The sequence below is a fragment of the Saccopteryx bilineata genome, chromosome 6, assembly GCF_036850765.1.
Source record: "Saccopteryx bilineata isolate mSacBil1 chromosome 6, mSacBil1_pri_phased_curated, whole genome shotgun sequence".
In the NCBI taxonomy this organism is placed as follows: domain Eukaryota; kingdom Metazoa; phylum Chordata; class Mammalia; order Chiroptera; family Emballonuridae; genus Saccopteryx; species Saccopteryx bilineata.
This window is the reverse complement of record NC_089495.1, coordinates 79,895,924-79,916,587: the sequence shown is the minus strand read 5'-3', so window position 1 is coordinate 79,916,587 and position 20,664 is coordinate 79,895,924. Positions and strand designations below refer to the sequence as shown.

The window sequence follows — 20,664 nt, the reverse complement described above, 5'->3', positions numbered from 1 at the left end:
AGAGAACCCTGATTACAAGTGCCATTTTAACAACTAGGTCGCCAAACTCAAGAAAAAATTAGGTATCAGTTCTGCAGAACTGATGCGAGCCAGCTGAATCTCACCACTGATGCTGCCTCCCTGTCTCCCCTCTTCTCATCTTAAAAACAAAACAACAAACCTAAATAAAGATTCCAGAAAGGTATGAAAAATGGACAGAGACATTATTTGAGGAAGTATGGCTTAGAATTTTTTAAATTAAATAAAACCACCTTCTTGACTATTTCAAAAGACCATTAGTTCTCAACATAATAAATATAAAATAAGTTCATACTGATACACATTATATACAAGGTGCAAATCACCAAAGATAAATAAAAGTTATTTAAAAAGTTATTTAAAGCAACCAAAGGAAAAGACAAATTGCCCACAAGACCACTATTGAAACTATCTTTCCATAACAACCATGGATGTCAGAATCCAGTTTATCACGCAAATTGCTAAGAATAAAGTACTGGAAACCTAGAATTATACACTGAGGAAAAATTACTTAGCACCTTTTTTTTTCCCAAAGAAAAAGGTAAAAGAAAGATATTTTCAGATTATCAAAAAGTAAATGTTGGTTCAAAACCTCAGGAGTTACCCGGGTGAAATCTGAAACGGCGCCGGCACACGGGAGGGCGAAGTGAGACCAAGACTGAAGCAGCCAGGCCAGACTGGCAGGTGGAGCTTTCAATGAGCAAGAGAACCAACCTACTTACCAAGCTCATCTTGGGAGTTTTAAGAATAGAACTAGCCCGATAAACTCTTGCATGTAATCCTTCCAAAAGGTCTCAACAACACCGACAGGGATGGGGGTGAGGAGCTTCCATTTCCCCGGTCCAGCTGGAGGGTCAGCCAGAAGTCACGCCCTCCCTATGACCTCCTCCACCACTCTTGATTGGCTCTTTCAATCTTTCCCTTCCTCAGTGTGCCCTCAGTGGTCACCAAAAGATTTTATTAGCATGGAGGCAGCCTTTTGGGTCGCTATCAGGGTATATAGAAGGCAGATATCACAGCAACAATATAGGTAACACAGATGAAGATAATGATTCCCCAAATAAGTAACAATTTCTTTCCACCTAAAGCCCCTAATTCAAAGCCAATGATTTACTTAATTCCTTAGGCTGGGTGTCAGATCACTCAGGCATTTACTTGTGTTTCCTCAGGTGATTTGAAAAAGGTGATGCATTCGCAGAGTCGTCAGATATAAACACAAACCTTCTTTAGATAATGACTCAGGTTCCTCCCTGTGAGATAGTAATAATGTCCAAGGCTATTGTATTTTGGAGGACAGCTTTTTTTCATTACAGGCATTTCCAGAGTTCAGTAAGGACAGGCTTTGTTTGCTATCATTTAAGGCTCTCTGGGTGAATTTAATAAAGGCTTCTATTTTTGCTATGCTGTCCTCTAAGGCCATGTACTAGGGCTCATACTAGCACTGGAAAATCAGCTTCCTGATTGCCAGGGGTGTCAGCACCTCAGGGACACTGTGTGAAAATAGTGAGGACTGCCTCTGGCTGTTTCAGGATAACCCAAAAGTCTTTCCACCGCCATCTATACCCCTCGGCTTCCCATTTTCAGCAATTGGGTTAATCCCTTTTAAAACAGCCCACTGTTCGTGCAAAGGGTGAACAGTGAGGGTTCATGATTGATCAGTAGCCACTGAGTTCAACCCACTGAATGCTGAGGTTCATTTCTGTTTCATCTAGATCAGTGGTAGTCAACCTGGTGCCTACCGCCCACTAGCGGGCATTCCAGCTTTCATGGTGGGCAGTAGCGGAGCAACCAAAGTATAAATAAAAAGATAGATTTAACTATAGTAAGCTGTTTTATAAAGATTTATTCTGCCAAACAGTGAAAATCCGACATAAAGTACTTGGTAAGTAATTATTATTATATGCTTTAACTTGCTGTAACTCTGCTTTATAAATTTTATAAAGTAAAGTTACTTTCCTACTTTATAAATCACCATTACTGTGGAACCAGTGGGTGGTTAGAAAATTTTACTACTAACAGAGATACAAAAGTGGGTGGTAGGTATAAAAAGGTTGACTACCCTTGATCTAGATCAGGGGTCTCAAACTCGCAGCCCGCCCACCAATTTTGTGCGGCCCGCAGACTAATCAAACTTTGTAGATTAGTCTGCGGGCCAGTCTGTGGCCACACAAAATTGGTGGGCGGGCCGCATGCGGTCCGCGGGCCGCGAGTTTGAGATCCCTGATCTAGATGATACCCATTTGGTGCTGAATAGCAAATGCAGTCCATGTGAGTGGGCTACCCCAACTAAATTCATCTGTATATCTGTAATTATCAGTAGTAATTTCCCCCACTCCCTCTCTACAGGCCACAGGGACCATGGCAGGAATAGGAGCAGGAGCTATTGCAGGACCAACATATTCCACAGGGTCTAATAGTTCCTGCATTTCTGTGTGTGAGTGTCCTGCTGATTATGTTTCTGGAGAACCCTGACTTATACAGACAGGTAGGGAGAGAGGTTAGTTGTTGTTGCTGCAAGAGGATAGCATGAGGGATCCTTGTGATGGAACTATTTTATGTCTTGACTAAAACCAAACTCACACAAACACACACAAATAAGATCATATAAATCTGGTGAAATCTGAATAAATTCTGTAGGTGATAGCAATGGCTATTTCCTGGCTTTGAAATTATACTGTATTTATTCAAAATGGTAACCTTGGGGAAAATAGTTGAAGGGTACATGGGATGTCTCTGTTATTTCTTACAACTGCAATTTTTTTTTTGTTGTAACTGTGTATAATTATCTTAATTTTTTAATTTCAAATATAGTAATATTATTTAAATTTTTTTAAATAAATAAGTAAGTGAAAGGTCATCATGCAGAACTTGCAAATAGCTAACACGTAACATGTTATTTGATATTGGCTCTCTATCCACCTCCAGACATTAAAAGACTTAAAATATGTGGTAAAAAAATTTGAGGTAAAAAATACTTGTTAAAAAAATATATATTTGTTGGTGACAGCTGTGGGTTGTTTTAGGTCTGAGTCCCTACAATCAACTGTAGCAGGTGACAGATAGCTGTCTCTCAAAGTCTAGAGAAGAGACTTCAGTGGGACCACTCAGAGGACCTAATAATTGCCTGCTAGAGGCTATTGGACACAAGACAGGACCAGCGTCTATCTCAAGTTTGTATTTCACAGATAGGAATGTGTGTCTGATTTATTGTTCCGACAAAGATATAGAGAAAGTTTGCTGCATTCAGGCATTCCTCCAACATTCCTGGTGTTTTTTGGGGGAAAGAATACTGTTTACTAAGGATCCACGTGGCACAGATGCAAGAGTGAGCAGAAGATAGCTGGGCCTACCACTGAATGTGCAGCAGATAAAGAGGGGTTTGAAGTGATCTGCCAAAATATAGCTGCACTTGGCAGCATCAGGAAAATGTAGGTGAAAGACTCCCTGAGGATGAGGCAGTGTCCCCAAAACCCACAGGTAGTCAGCTTTAAATTCTTGTCAAACTACATGCTAAATTATCACTTACGTTAGTTAGTCCATTAAAATTTCTACCATTTCCCTAGCCTTCCTCCCCTAAAAATACATTGTGCTATTTGATCATTTGCCTGTTAGCTCTTTGATCAGATTCTTCATGCATATCCAGTTCTGTTCCACCCAGATGGATTTAAATGAAAGAACCAATTCAAGAGAAACCCTTTTTTCTTCGTAAATTTAACAGGATGAATTAGTAAGTAAAGTGCTGACTTGTATCAACATCTTCTCCTAGCTGCCACACTTGGGGTCGAAGCCAACAAATGTGTTTTAATAACTTAATAGTTACCTCTTTAGTCCTTGTTTTAAAAAATATCAATTTGAAAGATATTAGACATGAATATACACAATTAATAGAGAATAGAAATTCATAGTACTGGAAAGTCTCACTTATCTTTATCTGTCACTTAATATAGCGATACTCAATTTGCTTAAAGCTCAGGATGATTTACCCCAAAATATTTGCTGTTCATGTGGGAACTAATCTAATAACAACATTGAACTCCACTTTATCTATAGCGCTTTTGAGTGTAATATTGATATAGCATTTTCAATGGTTACTCCAGGTATTACACTATCTATGGAAAACTTATTGCAATATACTTGTTTGTTTGACATTTTACCAGTTCATAGAAACATTACTTTCTTTCACATAACTTTACAGTCCCCCATTCATAACATAGTTTTCTTAAATGTTTCCTTTCCATACATAGAGAATTACAGCACAGTGCATTATACTTTTTGCTTCCACAAACCTGTAGGCTTTCTGAAGAAAACTGCTTTTCCAAGGCTGGCTTTAAGGCAAAGAAACCCATAGTTTCTCCCAGAGAGTTTGGACTGATGGCATTCAGAGCAAGAAAGCCTCAATGATGACTGAAATAGAACTTTCACTTCTCTATATCTAGGGCAGATTAATCAATGCTTTTATTTATTAAAAATAATAATTTGACTTCTATTGCATTTAATGGGGAGGTTTGCAAATTTATAGTCATTTCAGAATTAAGTTCACAATGCTAATATTATTTTTAAATAAATTAAATATTTTATAGATTTTATGTAATTTTATTGATTTTACAGAATGACTAATTTAATTTTGTAGTATCTGCACAGCTCACAATTCCCCCTACCCACTCCAGAATACCCCCTTCCCCATAGCAGGAGGTCCACTAGTAGTTTTCTAGAATGTGATACTTGCCACTGTCCCAGACAGTGGTCCTCAACTTTAGCTACTTATTAGAATCACTCAAGAAACTTAAAAATGTTAATGCCCTAGCTCCAATCCTTAGAGATTCAAGTTTAATGGGACACAGCAGTTTCTAAAATTCCCCAGATATTGTACATCTAATGTGCTGCCAAGCTACCTTACTGCCATATGCTTGAAGTAATTAACCCTTGGGGAATCTGATTTGGAACAAGAGAGCGAAGATGATTGGGTCACTTTTGTGGGCTGGGTCTAACTCTCTTGAAGAATAGAGGAGTCAAGAGACAAACAAGAGAAGCAAGTAGACCTGCAGTGGGAGGAGAAGCAAAGTCACTGAAAGAAGCAGAAAGGTGAAGGTAGTCGAGGGTTCCTGGTCACTGGGGGCTAGCTGCATTTCTGTCTTGTGCACCTGTCTTTATAAACAATTTCTTTTGGTGTTTAATCTTGCAGGGATTTTTTGTTGTTGTTGTTAGATCCAACCAAAGGAGTCCTAACTGATCTAATAGTTTAACTCACAATTTCCAGCTCATTAACCTATAAATGTAAATGATGCAACCATCGCTCATTACCTAACTCACTTACTTGGCATTTAGCAACTTATGCTCTGTGTTTGAATCATTATAGGCAATTACCCTAGATACATAGATGCTGGGTGATAAGAATTGAATATTGTGCATCTATACTCAGTAATCAGACTGTATTGGTAATTTACTGGTTGTTAGTGATAAATGTTTTGTGATTGATAAGGCTACTTACCATAAAACAATTTGTGAGCATTGGTAAGAATGCTGATTGAAATAAATAAAATATTACATTAAAAAATTACTACATTAGTATTGTATTTTACCTAGAGGCATTGGTAAGAATGCTGATTGAAATAAATAAAATATTACATTAAAAAATTACTACATTAGTATTGTATTTTACCTAGAGGGGAAAGTATCCATGTTTTTCTCAATTCCTACAGAACTGTCTGACTCCCTAAATATCTTGTACTATTCTCTAGAAGGCGAACCTGCAATGTGGGTCCTAGGTTGTTATCACTTAGTGGAAAGGTGTCTAAGTCAAAACTTTCTTGATACCAGCAATACGTTCACTACAGTGTAGAAGATTCTCAACGAATCTTTTTCTACTGAAAGTAAGATCTGATTCCAATAGAATTAGAAGCTCCTCTGGGACAACAGCTAAGTTTCAGTTTCAGTCATTACAACATCTAGCACAGTACTTTGTGCAGAATAGAGGCTTTATTAATGAATCTGTTTAAATGAATAAATGAGGATTAATTCAGCTTTTATATAGCAGTTGTACATATTAAAGATAAATGCTAGCACCAGGCCTACACATGAGAAAAAGTGATATTTTTACAATGCCATTTACAATACGTTTAAATCTATTAACATCTCTGCTTCCCATATTTTAAAAATGCAATTCATATAACTTTAATTTATTATTTACTCTCCTCTAGTAATAAAGTTTTTGTGCAGATCATAAATTTGCTAGTCGGAATGAAAACATACTGAGAATACCTTAAATTATCACCAAATCCCATTAACACCAAGAGACTATATGTTGTTCAGTACAAGTCATACTGACATAAACATACGATGATAGAAGACAAAAATGTGATTGTAATGGTCACATAAACATTTCGAGTGTTTATTAGGGAATGATCAGAGTTTGTTAATTTACTGAAGTAATTTTTTAGACAGAAAAAATATCAATTTTTTATTCTTTTGGGAATGTTTAGAATGTTCACAAAGATAGCAACCCATTATTTCTTCAAATGTTGCATTTTAGGTTGATTAAAATGTTTATAGATTAAAGGATACTGAAATTTCAAAGTTTCAAAAGGCATTTTTTTTCCAATGATAGAGATGAAAAGCAAAACACTGAGTTAGAGTTACAAATATACACTCACAGATATGGGATTAATATATTTTGTTCCATCAACATGTCTACTTTACATTATTCAGCACAAAGCTTTGTAAAATAAGAATCATGGGAATATAAGAATATAAAGGAAAAAGGTACAAATAACAGCTTCATAAACTGAGAAATGTACATAAATAAATCATGTATATGTGGGCAGTTTGCTTAGCTGGCAAGAAACAAAATATGGAAAATCTGCTTGTTAAACAATAACTACAGAGTGTGCTTTTATGATGTTTTTCAACACAGTAATTCATATTAGAGATAGAAGCAGTTGCATGTTAAATAAAATCATTGAGCATTGTTCCCTCACATTGCAAAGAGCTGACTTATGTTGTTTTTAGATGCCTCCCATTAGAAAGTAAATATTCCATCGATGCTATGCATTTCACAAAATTTAATAAAGACAAACTGTAAATAAAGTCACAGGGAGATTTCAGACAGTTTTATTAGGAGATTGTTGAAAAGAAAAGGAAAATTAAATACAATAACAGTAAACGTGGTTCTCACATAGAAACCAGACTCAAAGAACTAGGCTACCATAGAAAAATTTCCAATTCTTGCATTATGATGTAAAAACAGATTTTTGTACAGATTTTGTACAACAAAATTCGTAATAACCTTTTATCATTTTTAGAAAACTTTAAATATATAGATAAAAATAGACAATTTTCATAGGTCCTACATGAAGATGGGTATGTTCTGTTCCAAGGGCTTGCATAGAGCGCAAATGTCGTTATAATATAGAACAACTAGATGTTAATAGTTTAGGATTACAAAAGCGTGGAAACCATAAAACGGGCACAATTTTACTTGTTTATCCCAAAAGCAGTTCAAACCAATCAGCATAACTAAAAAAGAAGGGGGAAAAAAACTTAAGTTACAGACTTAAAATAACATTTCATGAATTGTAATATTTACAACAGTGTTAGTAAGATCCTTTCAACATATAGCTGATAGCTTTTCCTTTAATCCTTGCTAAAATTTCCGTTTATATCGAACCAAACTCTAAATCATTCTCAAAGGACTTAAAAGTATGTATTTTAAAACTATTTAACCTACTTAACAGGTGACTCTATGCAAGGAGCAGAGCAATGGCTGACACTACTACATACGTAAGTTGTAGGCTTTTTTAAAGATCGTTCAAATAAATTGGATGATTCAAAAGCTCGACACAAGTCCCTCCAATTTTAAGTATTGTAATCCTTTAAAGACTGTATACAGGGAAAACAAGAAATAGATACAACTAGGATTAGAATCTCTTGTGCTCAGACAAGAGATGGTTAATGGAAGAACTATGCTTGGAAAATCAAGTTTCTACAGAGCATTTACTAACAATATTTTAAATAAAAAATATTGCTGCCTTTTAAGCAAGCTAAAATAGGGACTGTATATATAACCTTTTTATTGTGTTAAAAATGGACTTATCTGGTTAATAATGAGCTACACAAAAGAAGGATGTTCCAGTATTGCAAGGAAGACCTAAAAACTACAGAAGCTTAGTGCCAGAATATCTATACTTTTTTTCTTAAACAAATAATTAACACCGAATCCAAACTCTTTGAACATTTTAAGCTAGTTTTCTTGGACATTTAAGATTCTGCTGTTTATGGTAATAAATAGTGTTATTATCATAAAATTTTAAGATGACAGCAAAACCATACAATGTATAGCAACTGTACTGATTAATAATATCAGTCTTTAAAGGTGTAACTCCAGATATGTAAAAATAAAGAGAAGGTAACTTCAGCATGTAATAAGCACTGTTTGCAGCTTTACTTCCAGTTATCTGCACAAAGTGAAAACACATACTGTAACTTTAAAAAAGACAGTAAAAATAACACGTAGGCACCCTTCCCTCTGACCAGGGTGGGAAGCACAACACATTATAACTTTATCACTCAGCGCTACATGGTATTGGACTGACATCAAGGGTTTGTTAGGTTTTGTTTTTCAGCAACATTAACATAATATGACGTTAACATATAAAAATATTTCTGGTGTTTCAATTTACTGTTTAGCCACAATCCATTCTCAGTAGTGCAGTTTGGGGCACTAATTAGGGTTTAATATACAAATAAAAATGGCTGACACAGAGTTCTGATGTCACCAGATGCTTAAGATCTCATTCATTAATACTGTGACTCCAGACAAATATTTACATGCCTGCATGCGTTAAAACCAGAAAGGTGTCTTTCTGACCAACAGGGTGACAAAACATATTTCTAAAATTTTCATTTTCCTAAACTCTAGTATACTACTGCATACATAATACCTTCCATGTATGTTTTATGCTTATATACTGTACATGTGACCAACAGTTTGAATAGGAAGCATCATTATTATTTTTAATTCTATATACCACTACAAGTCTGGAATGAAAACATGGTACATTTGTATTTTTTTTTTAAAGAAAAAAGACCTTCAGTGAAACCTTTTGGCTTATATTCAATGCTTCTTTCAGATACGCAAAATGTTATTTCACTGGGTTGTTTTCAATATCCATTTGTTGGTCTTTTGAAAAGCATGTGAAAAAACATCTTCAGGAGAAAACCCACAATTAGAGAGTTTCAAATAGAATGTAACAGAATATTACTCTTTGTTGTATTGATTTTTTAAAGGAATCCTCTATGCCTCCTGCAAGTTCATTTCCAAGTGTTCTTGCTGGTTTCTGGAGGACATAATTCTGTAAGTCTGGGTGACCACTCGTACAAGAGTCTCTTGATGTGCTCAGATACAGAATTTTCAGAAGAGGCAAATGATTCATTCCATTAAAAAAAAAGCCAGGTCTTATACAGACCTGCCTTTAACTCTGTATACAAGTGTCCAGCAGCAAAGTTGCAGTTATTAATTGTAAGAAGTTTGATACTTGTACATTAACAAACATTCTCAGGTCTCTGGTATAAACCACAGGTGAAAAATCAATGGAGGAACTTTTTTTTGTAGAATACTTAAACTTTTAAAGAACATTAATACACAAAATTGAAGAAGTTCCCTTAAAAGGACTTTTTTTTCCCCAAACTTTCCAATGATGAATGCCTGACTGCAAAGTTCTTTACTATAACATGGATTTCTTCAACAGGAAAGATTCAGTACATGACAGTAGTTTTCAAATACAGTCTTCCATCTAAAAATAAACAACAAAATATAATTAATGACATGACATTTGGGGAAGCAAGTGTGAATATAAAAACCACGGAGCCTGGTATAAAATGTGTGGGTTTCATTCTCTCTCCACTTGATTAGGAAGTACTATTTTCTAAACATTCGCAAAGCTCATTTCCTAAATACTTTGAGTTTATGTGATCAAAAATAATAGAGCATTTCTAGTTCTCAAAAATATATATTTGCTATTTTGATATCAGTTTCAGAGCACTCAGAACATAGATAAGAATATGTATGTGTGCTTTATTGATATGCAAAGCTAGCTGATTTCTGTTGAATGACAATTACTTCCTTCAAGCTTGCAGAACTAAATTTTCTCTGGATGCATTCAGGTGTATCTTCATCACGAAAGACCAAGTTACCATCTTACTCCTAGGTAGTGTTGTTAAATATACCATGTAATGTAACGATCATGCACATTTGTCACTGCTTCCATGAAAGCCACCTGGGTCATTTCATCACGATCAATGAACTATAATCTTTCCCCCTTGACCTGAGATTAACCAATTAAATGTTAAGATGTAAATATATTACTTAACTTTCACCAATTCAGAAACCTATAGTTTCATGAAAAGAAAAAGTAAGTAGACTCTTAAGACACATTTAAGAAATGCATTTGGATGAATTAGAAATAAGAAATGGGAGATTTAAAATCCAGAGGAAAACAGAAACTAAACATAAGTGTATTTTTCAGACGTTATACCCTCTGAACTGTCCACTTTGTTGTGGTTTAACTTCTGATACATTTGTATAAAATATGTCTAAATTCCACTCTTTAAAACCTACAAGTGAAGGTAGTAAGAAAGGAAATTTTAAAAATATTTAAACATGCATATTGCCATGTAAATGTTTGCAAAATGGTAGCTTCAAGGATTAAAAATCACAAAGTAAATTCAAGAAAAAAAATAAAATGTTTAACATTTGCAGATCTCTCCTTCAATATTAAGCTAATTGAGTGCTTTTCTATACTCTGTTGGTGATATAGTAATTGGTATGGAACTTAAAATCAATGTTAAACCATTTTCTATTTCATAGAAATATTGGCATGTTCAGATTTTATATCCCTATCATATGTTTTATCCTAGCTTAATTTGTATAGTTGGAACATTAACTCCAAGATGTCACATAATTCTGTTTTGCTCACTGACATATCCCAAACACCTAGTATATATTCAATAAACATGTACTGAATAAATAAATCAGTTTTATGTGATTTATACAGAGTGATATTATATATTTCTTTTTGGGGGGGGTATTTTTCTGAAGCTGGAAACGGGAGAGACAGTCAGACAGACTCCTGCATGCGCCCAACCGGGATCCACCCGGCACGCCCACCAGGGGCGATGCTCTGCCCACCAGGGGGCATCGCTCTGCCCGACCAGAGCCACTCTAGCGCCTGGGGCAGAGGCCAAGGGCCATCCCCAGCGCCTGGGCCATCTTTGCTCCAATGGAGCCTTGGCTGCGGGAGGGGAAGAGAGAGACAGAGAGGAAGGGGGGGGGCGTGGAGAAGCAAATGGGCGCTTCTCCTATGTGCCCTGGCCGGAAATCAAACCCGGGTCCCCCGCACGCCAGGCCGACGCTCTACTGCTGAGCCAACCGGCCAGGGCCAATATTATATATTTCAATCATATATATTTAACTTATTGTACTGTTAACATCCCAAATCTACCACTTGCCCTTAGCAACTTGGGCAGGAATATCTATGAGATTAGTCTCATTTGTTTTTTGTTTGTTTGTTTGTTTGTTTGTTTGTTTTTGTATTACTCTGAAATGAGAAGTGAGGAGGCAGAGAGACAGACTTGCGCAGGCACCCAACTGAGATCCAACCAGCAAGCCCACTAGGGGCCATGCTCTGCCCAACTGGGGCATTGCTCCCTTGCAACCAGAGCCATTCTAACACCTGAGGCGGGGGCCATGGAGCCATTCTCAGCACCCAGGTCAACTTGCTCCAATGGAGCCTTGGCTGTGGGTGGGGAAGAGAGAGAGCGAGAGAAAGGAGAGGGGGAAGGGTGGAGAAGCAGATGAGTGCTTCTCCTGTGTGCCCTGGCCCAAATCAAACCTGGGACTTCTACAAATTGGGCCAACGCTCTATCACTGAGCGAATGGCCAGGGCTTGCCTAATTTTTAATAAGGTGTGTCAACTCTTAGCTGTTTCTCTAAAAATAATGCACTTAAACTTTAAGGATAAATATAATATTTACTTGAAAGTTTGTAAATATCCTTAGCTTTCTCATTTGATAATCTTGTCAGCTTTATTCTCAATATAAGAAACATCTAATGATCACAGTAAAAATCTGATCTGGTTAAATAACAATCACCTTTGGATATAAGATAGAATCTAAGATTCACCATTAAAAATGTGTTTTTACTGTATCTAAACTCTATTTTTGAATGATTACTTAAATGCATACTAAAACTATGCTGAATAATCACCCTTAAAGTGTGCTCTAAAAATATGTATTACCTCCTTAGACCCAAAAGATAGTCTTTCACTGATACTAAATATTACTATAAATCAGAAATAGTGATAATAATATTCAATAAAAATATATACTTTCTAAATCAAGCTTTAATCAAATGTCAATATCAAAGACATAATTTTGATACATTTTTAAAAATGAGGACATGACAGTATTGTACTACCATATTGTGAAATATTTGTTTTGCATGAAATATAGTCTGATTTATTCAGTTTGCTTTGCTTGATTGCACCCACCTGTAGAACAAAGCTATAATTTTTCTTACTAACATTATATAAATACAGCAATATATAACTATTTTTAGATTCAGCTTTGCAGGAGAACCTTGACATAAAAATGAACAAATTAAAACCAGTCTTTCATATACTTAATATCATGTGGCTTAATATAGGACCTTCTTATATGATAGTTTTGGTACTAATAATTTTTAATATGTAAAGCAACATAAATATATTTTTAAATCTAGTAAAAGAAAATATAGAAGTAACTGAAGAAGTAGATTGCTGATACTTTCACTAAAGTTTTCTAATTCTAGGTCCTTAATTAATTTATTGCTACTTCTCTCTCCTTTCAATTGCGTCATTATTTCTATTGTGCCTTCAATTATGTTGAGTACCAACCTCATTCTTAGTTTTAAAAAATAATGTTTCCTAGGGCCTGACCAGGTGGTGGAGCAGTGGATAGAGTGTCGGACTAGGATGCAGAAAGACCCAGGTTTGAGACCCTGAGGTTGCCAGTTTGAGCGCAGGCTCATTTGGTTTGAGCAAAAAGCTCAGCAGCTTGGACCCAACGTCGTTGGCTCGAGCAAGGGGTCACTTGGTCTGCTGAAGGCTCATGGTCAAGGCATATATGAGAAAGAAATCAATGAACAAATAAGGTGTTGCAATGAAAAACTGATTGATGCTTCTCATCTCTCTCTGTTCCTGTCTGTCTGTCCCTGTCTATCCCTCTTTCTGACTCTGTCTCTGTAAAAAAATAAAAATAAAATAAATAAATAAATAAATAATGTTTCCTAGGATTAGAGAGAGAGAGAGAAAAAGAATAAAATTTCTCAACTTCCTCAAAATTCAAATTCCAGTAAGGGAGGTCCTTCCCAATACTTGTGAAAAAGTAAGAATTTGCTCAAAATTAATGTTTCAATGTTTGCTACAAATTTTTAAGATCTTTGCTCATTAAAGATAAAAATTGAAGTCTTGGAAAAGAGTTTTATCGTCTTCTGTGCTGTCTACAGCATATTAGCTACAACATATCTAATAATGAATAGTGGATATGTATGAATGATTCATTAAGTATGAACAATTCTTTTAAAAGAACCACTAGCCAAGTTCATCAAAGACTACAAGATACTAAATAACTTGGTATTAATTTCTCTCTCTAATCTTATTACCACTCTTCTCTTATGCCGTGACCCAGGGTTTCCTCAGTGTTCGAAGGCACAGAAAGTTCTGTACCTAATTGGAGTATTTGGGCCTGTTTTTCCTTTTTTTAAGCCTAAGAACATAGGTACCTCCTCCTTCCCCACTTACTGTTCTGCTCTTTTCTATTGAAATTCTCTAAACAGAGCTCTCCTAGTTAGTCTCAAAGCAGCACCCCAAAAATTAACTCCATAGCACTTGTCTTACTTTAAAGATACCTATAAGAGTCTATGATAAAGTAAGACCTATAAAAGCAGTAGCCATATCTCTTTCTCTATTAGTATCAGAATGAAAATGTTTGGGCATGATTATTTCTTTAAAAGTTTTAATGCAGCTTTAAATGCCAAACTTTTGGAGAACTATATTAATTTAATGCTTATGTAATAAAAATAATTATTTGTAGCATGTTAGGAAATTTATCTATCTGACTTGAAAATATTAAATAAAACTAAATTAAAAAATATATTATTAATGTGTAAGCATAATTACCATATACCATATGTAAAATATATTTATAGAAATGATATACATTATGTTTGTGTGTTCAGTATCTGATCTATAATATTTCTACTTTTTTATCTTCTTTCTCAAGTAAGAGGAGGGAAAACAAAGAGAGACTTCTGCATGCGCCCCAATCAGGATCCATCCAGCAACCCCCATGAGGCAAATGCTCTGCCCATCTGGGGCCATGCTCACAACTGAGCTATTTTTAGCACCTGAGGTGGAGGCTCCAGGGAGCCATCCTCAGTGCTGGGTGCCAACATGCTCAAATCAATTGATCCATGGCTGCAGGAGAGGAGGAGAGATAAAGAAAGAGGTGGAAGACACGGGGAGAAGCCAACGGTCACTTCTCCTGTGTGTACTGACTGGGAATCTAACCTGGGACATCCACACACTGAGCCAAGACTCCACTACACTAAGCCAACTGGCCAGAGTCTAATAATTCCACTTTTAGTATATGTCTTCTTAAATATTTGACTAATGATCCTAACAGATGAACACAGACATCAAGCATTTAATGATTCTAATTATAAAATAAATCCCACCCGCTACAATTAAGGCATTTCTATGATTAAATAATACTTAGACATCAGCTATTCTACCTTGGAATTCACTGGAAACAGAAATATACCAAGCTTGAACATACCTTAGAAGAGTGATTCTCTCTACCTTTGTCTATAGAACTTAACTTTCAAAGCAACTCTACTTTATAATTTTGTCATCTTCATTGAAATACATTTATGCATAATTCAAAATAGTTAAGAAAAATGTTTTAACTCATTTTATATTATTCTAGAGAAATTATAGTATTGGTTCAACAATCCACAGCAAATAGCTACACATGAATATACCCACAGAGCTAAAAATAGGCCTCTCGATTCTGGAAACTATCTCAGGCTTCTGATAGCAAACTACCTGCATGAAAGTTAAATGGCAGGGTACTAGGAAGGATAGGTGGGCACATAATTCAAACTGTGCCAGGTTTTTATGTTATAGAATAATGATTCCAATACTTTTTCCTTCCTTGACTATTCAAACAGCAAGAGAAACCATAAGGCCGCAGAGAAGGCCCAGCAAAAATGAGCTACTATCTGGAGATCATTGGAATCCCTGGAGTGTTTCCATGGCTAACAACTTCAGTGTTGTTCACATCTGGAAACTCAGAGGGCTGATTTATTTGTTTTGTTTTAAGGGCTGCCCTTTTTACATTTTATTAACTTTCTTTTTTTAATTAATTTTAATGGGGTGACATTAATAAATCAGGGTATATATGTTCAGAGAAAACATCTCCAGGTTATTTTGACATTTGATTATGTTGCATACCCATCACCCAAAGTCAAACCGTCACCTTCTATCTGGTTTTCTTTATGCCCCTCCCCTCCCCCCTCTATCTCTCTCTCCTCCCCCCCCCCCCAACCATCACACTCTTGTCCATGTCTCTTAGTCTCGTTTTTATGTCCCACCTTTGTATGGAATCATGCTAACTTTCTAACTAGACAATCTCACACCTCCCCACTATTTTCTATATTGTTTTTGTTTCTGCATGTGTTGGCCAAAGAAAAATATTTTCTGTTTGTTCCTAATGCTGAGTCAGGCTTACTAAACAAGTATTCCTTCATATCTCAAATGGATGCCAACTTTTCTTTAAGATCAAGTAAACTGGCAATAACAACAATAATGATTATTATACCAATAGCTAATATTTTCTGAGACCCTATTATGTCCAGAGCGCTTTATAAATTTTAATCTTAAACTCAACAAAATAGATATTCTTAGTGACTTCTATAAATAGGCTATGAAGGCTCAAAAAAGCTAAGTATCTTACACATTTTCACATTCCCATAACTAGCAAATGGAAGTGCAGTAATTTGATATTTATGTGAATTCAAATTTTATGTCCATTCTACTGTATCACTTTTCTCTAACAGGCAACTGGAGTATCGCTGGGGGAAATTCTATGCTTCCAACTTGCAGAGGTGAGTACTGGCTCTTTTTCACATTAGTACCATCAGTGTCCCTGCCTTTCTATTTCTGTCCCTTAAGCACCTCCCAGAAACAGGGGCTTCCTTTTTGCATGCAGCCTCACCTGAAAAACTTGAAATCAGAACTAGAATTGTTATAGTTTCATTTCTGATATTATATTTTTCTTTGACACAATGATTACTTGCTTTTGTATGGGAGGTTGATATGACAGAAAAATCATCAAGCTATACTTTGTGCATGGGAGTACTTAATTAAAAAGTCTGTTCTAATTAAAAGCATTTGGGAGTGGGGATTGAATGAAACTATTTAAATTACAAATTCCTAATAGTTCCAGAGTTCATTGTAAATTGATGCTTACAGCTATAATTTGGTGTATAAGAAAATATCTAGATCACTGAATAGTTTATTGCTGGTGTGATTTTTTTATGCTGTTTATTGTTATTATGCAGTTTAGGTCTACAGATAATAAGCTGAATAAAATATCTTAAATTCCTTGTAAAATGGATCTCATATTTTAATATTAAAGTTGAAACTTTCAAATCAGACTATTATGTATATAGTTTCTACATGTTATTTATTTGTAACTAAGGAAGGAGAAATGGGGAATGTATTATTATATAATTTTCAGTTTTGTTTGGTTTTATGTCCATTTATTAAGTCTATTCTTTTGATTTAATGTATTTGCAGGTATTAATGAATATATTTATTGTTAATGTCTATATCTAGACAGACATAGAGATAAGCTCCTATTTCACACATAAAACTAGAGTATTGTATAGCTTAATATTTACTTTATAAACTAGTAAAATGTGTTCAATAAAAATCACATTACATAACAAGATTTTATGTTAGAAGATGGTATACAAATTAGACAGTTTCAAATTGCCTAGTTGGGTGACACTAGAAATATAATTATTTCATTTTGTAAAAAATATGTGAAATTATTAATAAGGAAGTATGCTAGTGAAAGGTATCACACAATATGCAAGTAAATATATATTCCAGTTTTAAACACAACAGCGCTGCCTACATGCACAAGGATCTCTTTTCATATATTTTGTACAAAAGGCTTAATAAATTACATTTTCTATTAGAAAGTAGTTTTATTTAAAAAGGCACTTATCGGCCCTGGCCGGTTGGCTCAGCGGTAGAGCGTCGGCCTGGCGTGCGGGGGACCCGGGTTCGATTCCCAGCCAGGGCACATAGGAGAAGCGCCCATTTGCTTCTCCGCCCCCAACCCCCCTCCTTCCTCTCTGTCTCTCTCTTCCCCTCCCGCAGCAAAGGCTCCATTGGAGCAAAGATGGCCCGGGCGCTGGGGATGGCTCCTTGGCCTCGGCCCCAGGCGCTAGAGTGGCTCTGGTCACGGCAGAGTGACGCCCCTGGTGGGCAGAGCATCGCCCCCTGGTGGGCAGAGCGTTGCCCCTGGTGGGCGTGCCGGGTGGATCCCGGTCGGGCACATGTGGGAGTCTGTCTGACTGTCTCTCCCCGTTTCCAGCTTCAGAAAAATACAAAAATAAATAAATAAATAAAAAATTAAAAAAGCACTTATTTGTTTAGAAATTATATCTAGACCACTGGAACCTAATGAAGTTTGCTGCTTTCACAAAACAGCACATTTATGTGTGTATGTCTCCCTACACCAGAGCTGAGGAAAATATTAACATAACAGAGGGTAAACATATAAAATGTATATCTAGAAAGTTTAATATTTACTTACAATTAGGTTAATATGAAATATAGTAGCTCTGAGCTTCTCTCAACATAGTGTCTTAATCATGTGAAATAAGGAAACCAAAACAAGTGATGAAAACAAATGTTCATGATTCATGTGATATTTGATAAAACAGCGAAAGGAAGTCAACATAAAAGCAAACAAACAGGAACAGATGGAAAGAATCTCTGTCAAGTCATAACCCCTCTTCTGAAACCCCCAAAAGAAGAAGTTAATTAAAGAAAATATTGTTTTTTGCTTTTTTTACAATTTTATATTTAGAGCAAGAACATTCTGCTACTACTAAAGCAATGAAGCAGAGACACAAAGTCTACGTTTAATATAAGAACTATTTGAAGAGAGATTGATGTTCAGCATGGGCCTTTTTATAAAGGGATACTAAGTAAATAACATTTCTTTTCATGAAATGTAGATAACTACAGTGCAAGTGATTTTCCAGAAGTCATATTCAAGTGCGTGTCAAATATAATTAAAAAGTCAAAACTGGAAAAGTTCCAACAGATTGTGAATTTTATGTAATTTATTTTTGTAGCTATAATTATAGCTACAAAACCTGAAGCTCACAGAACTGGGTCAATGTGGGAGAGGGTTAGAACCCAGATAGCTTGTTTTTTGTTTTTTGGTTTTTTTTTTGTTTTTTTTTTTTTTTACAGAGACAGAACGTCAGAGAGAGGGATAGACAGACAGGAACGGAGAGAGATGAGAAGCATCAATCATTAGTTTTTCATTGCGCGTTGCAACATCTTAGTTGTTCATTGATTGCTTTCTCATATGTGCCTTGACCGCGGGCCTTTAGCAGACCGAGTAACCCATTGCTGGAGCCAGTGACCTTGGGTTCAAGCTGGTGGGCTCTTGTTCAAACCAGATGAGCCCACGCTCAAGCTGGCGACCTTGGGGTCTCGAACCTGGGTCCTCTGCATCCCAGTCCGATGCTCCATCCACTGTGCCACCGCCTGGTCAGGCCCAGATAGCTTTTGAAGTGTTCCATAAGTACCTGATGCTATTCTAAAGAGTGGTACAGATTGTGTAAGAGAACACATGGGTATTTGTCTGTGCAATCCTAATATACTTGTACAAGCAGTAGCTAATGGATTAGCTAATTGATCCATATGACCCTGCTTGGAATCAGAGGTGACAGCATGTGGGTTTTTTTTTTTTTTTAATAAGACTAGTATATGAAGTAAAGGTCTTGATTGTGGCTAATACAGAAGACAAAAAATATAATCAAGAGTCTGTTTTACATATTTTTCAGTTCTCTTCAGAGAACAACACAGTCTAGTTTAAAACATGTTCTAAGAACAACAGATCATCTAAAATTACAGTATATAGGTTAAAAATGAACTATGTTTTAGACAAAAAGCAAAAGTAAAACCCTGTCCTTTTTATACGGACAATTGTATCAAGCTATACGTAAGCAGGGAAATCAAGGAGAGACCTGAGCTTTTGACAGTTGTACAATTTGAAGCAGGTAGAACTAGACTTCAGGTATTGTAGGGCTAGAAGGGATCATCAATGAGCAAGCTGGTTTAATCACAACATTCTAAATGGGAAATTAAATAGATAAAACAATAAGGAAGATTGAACTGAACATTGTGAAGAGAAGGCATTTCAAGGTCTACAGATGACTATGGTTAATCTTATTCAGCTTGGAGTTATTTAGTCAACTCCAACCCTAGGTAAAATACTTTTTCCAAATAGCCAGATCACTTTACAGTATCAGTTCCTTTGAGAAGTGACATTCTTGTCATTATCTCAACAAAGAGAGCTTTAGCCTGAATTTCAGGCTTAACTGCAATGTTGATGCTTTCTGTGGACAAAGAGGAATTTACTACCAAAGCTTAAAATGATCCTGCTTTACTGGATAATATTCTTTAACCTGAGAATCTTCTCCAATTGGGATAAAAATCTGGAACCTATGGTTTTATAAACTTTATTTTATAAATAAATGTTCTTTAAACTGTATTTCCATGATCACAACCAAGTAAAATTGATTTTAAAAGATCATCATAAACTACTGTTTGTCTAAGCAATAGGGAAGGTTTTATGCTTAATGTTAAGAAATTATCCCTCTGGGGCCTTGGCCGGTTGGCTCAGTGGCAGAACATTGGCCTGGTATATTAAAGTTCCAGGTTCAATTCCTGGTCAGGGCACAAAGGAGAAACACCCAGCTGCTTCTCCCCCCTGCCCTCTCTCCTTTCTCTCTATCTCTCTCTTCTCCTACAGCCAAGGCTCCATTGGAACAAAGTTGGCCTGGGCACAGAGGATGGCTCCAAGGTCTCTGCCTTAGGTGCTAGAATGGCACCAGTTGCAATGGAGCAATGCCCCAGGTGGGCAGAGCATTGCTCCCTAGTGGGATTGCCAGGTGGATCCCGGTCAGGTGCATGAGTGTGTCTGTTTCTCTGCCTCCTTGCTTCTCACTTCAGAAAAATTAAAATAAATAAATAATCCCTCTGACAAAATTTTTAATCATAAACATTCAATCTATACTCAGGCTTTGGATCCTATATAAAGTATCACTAAAATTTAAGTGTTATTACAACCACTTATCATAGGTTATAAACTCTTGTATCCCCCAAGTTGTTGTCACTGCACTAAAACTGACAGAACTGAACTATCCTAGAGAAATGTATTAAAGTCTGGCTATAATCTTCTTAAGAGCAGATAACACATCATATGACCTTGTATATTTCTAGCACCTTAACCACTGCC

At 36.0% G+C, this 20,664-nt stretch overlaps 1 protein-coding gene across 2 annotated transcripts in view; it reads right to left on the bottom strand.

The window, feature by feature from the left end:
* Nucleotides 1-7,097: 7,097 nt before the first annotated feature.
* DACH1 (dachshund family transcription factor 1) overlaps nt 7,098-20,664 on the bottom strand; it is a 453,518-nt gene continuing 439,951 nt past the window's right edge. For both annotated transcript variants that reach the window (XM_066235505.1, XM_066235506.1), the window contains one exon: nt 7,098-9,806. In XM_066235505.1, the coding sequence (XP_066091602.1) occupies nt 9,769-9,806 (38 nt within the window). In that variant the 3' untranslated portion in view covers nt 7,098-9,768. The remainder of the gene's footprint in view (nt 9,807-20,664) is intronic.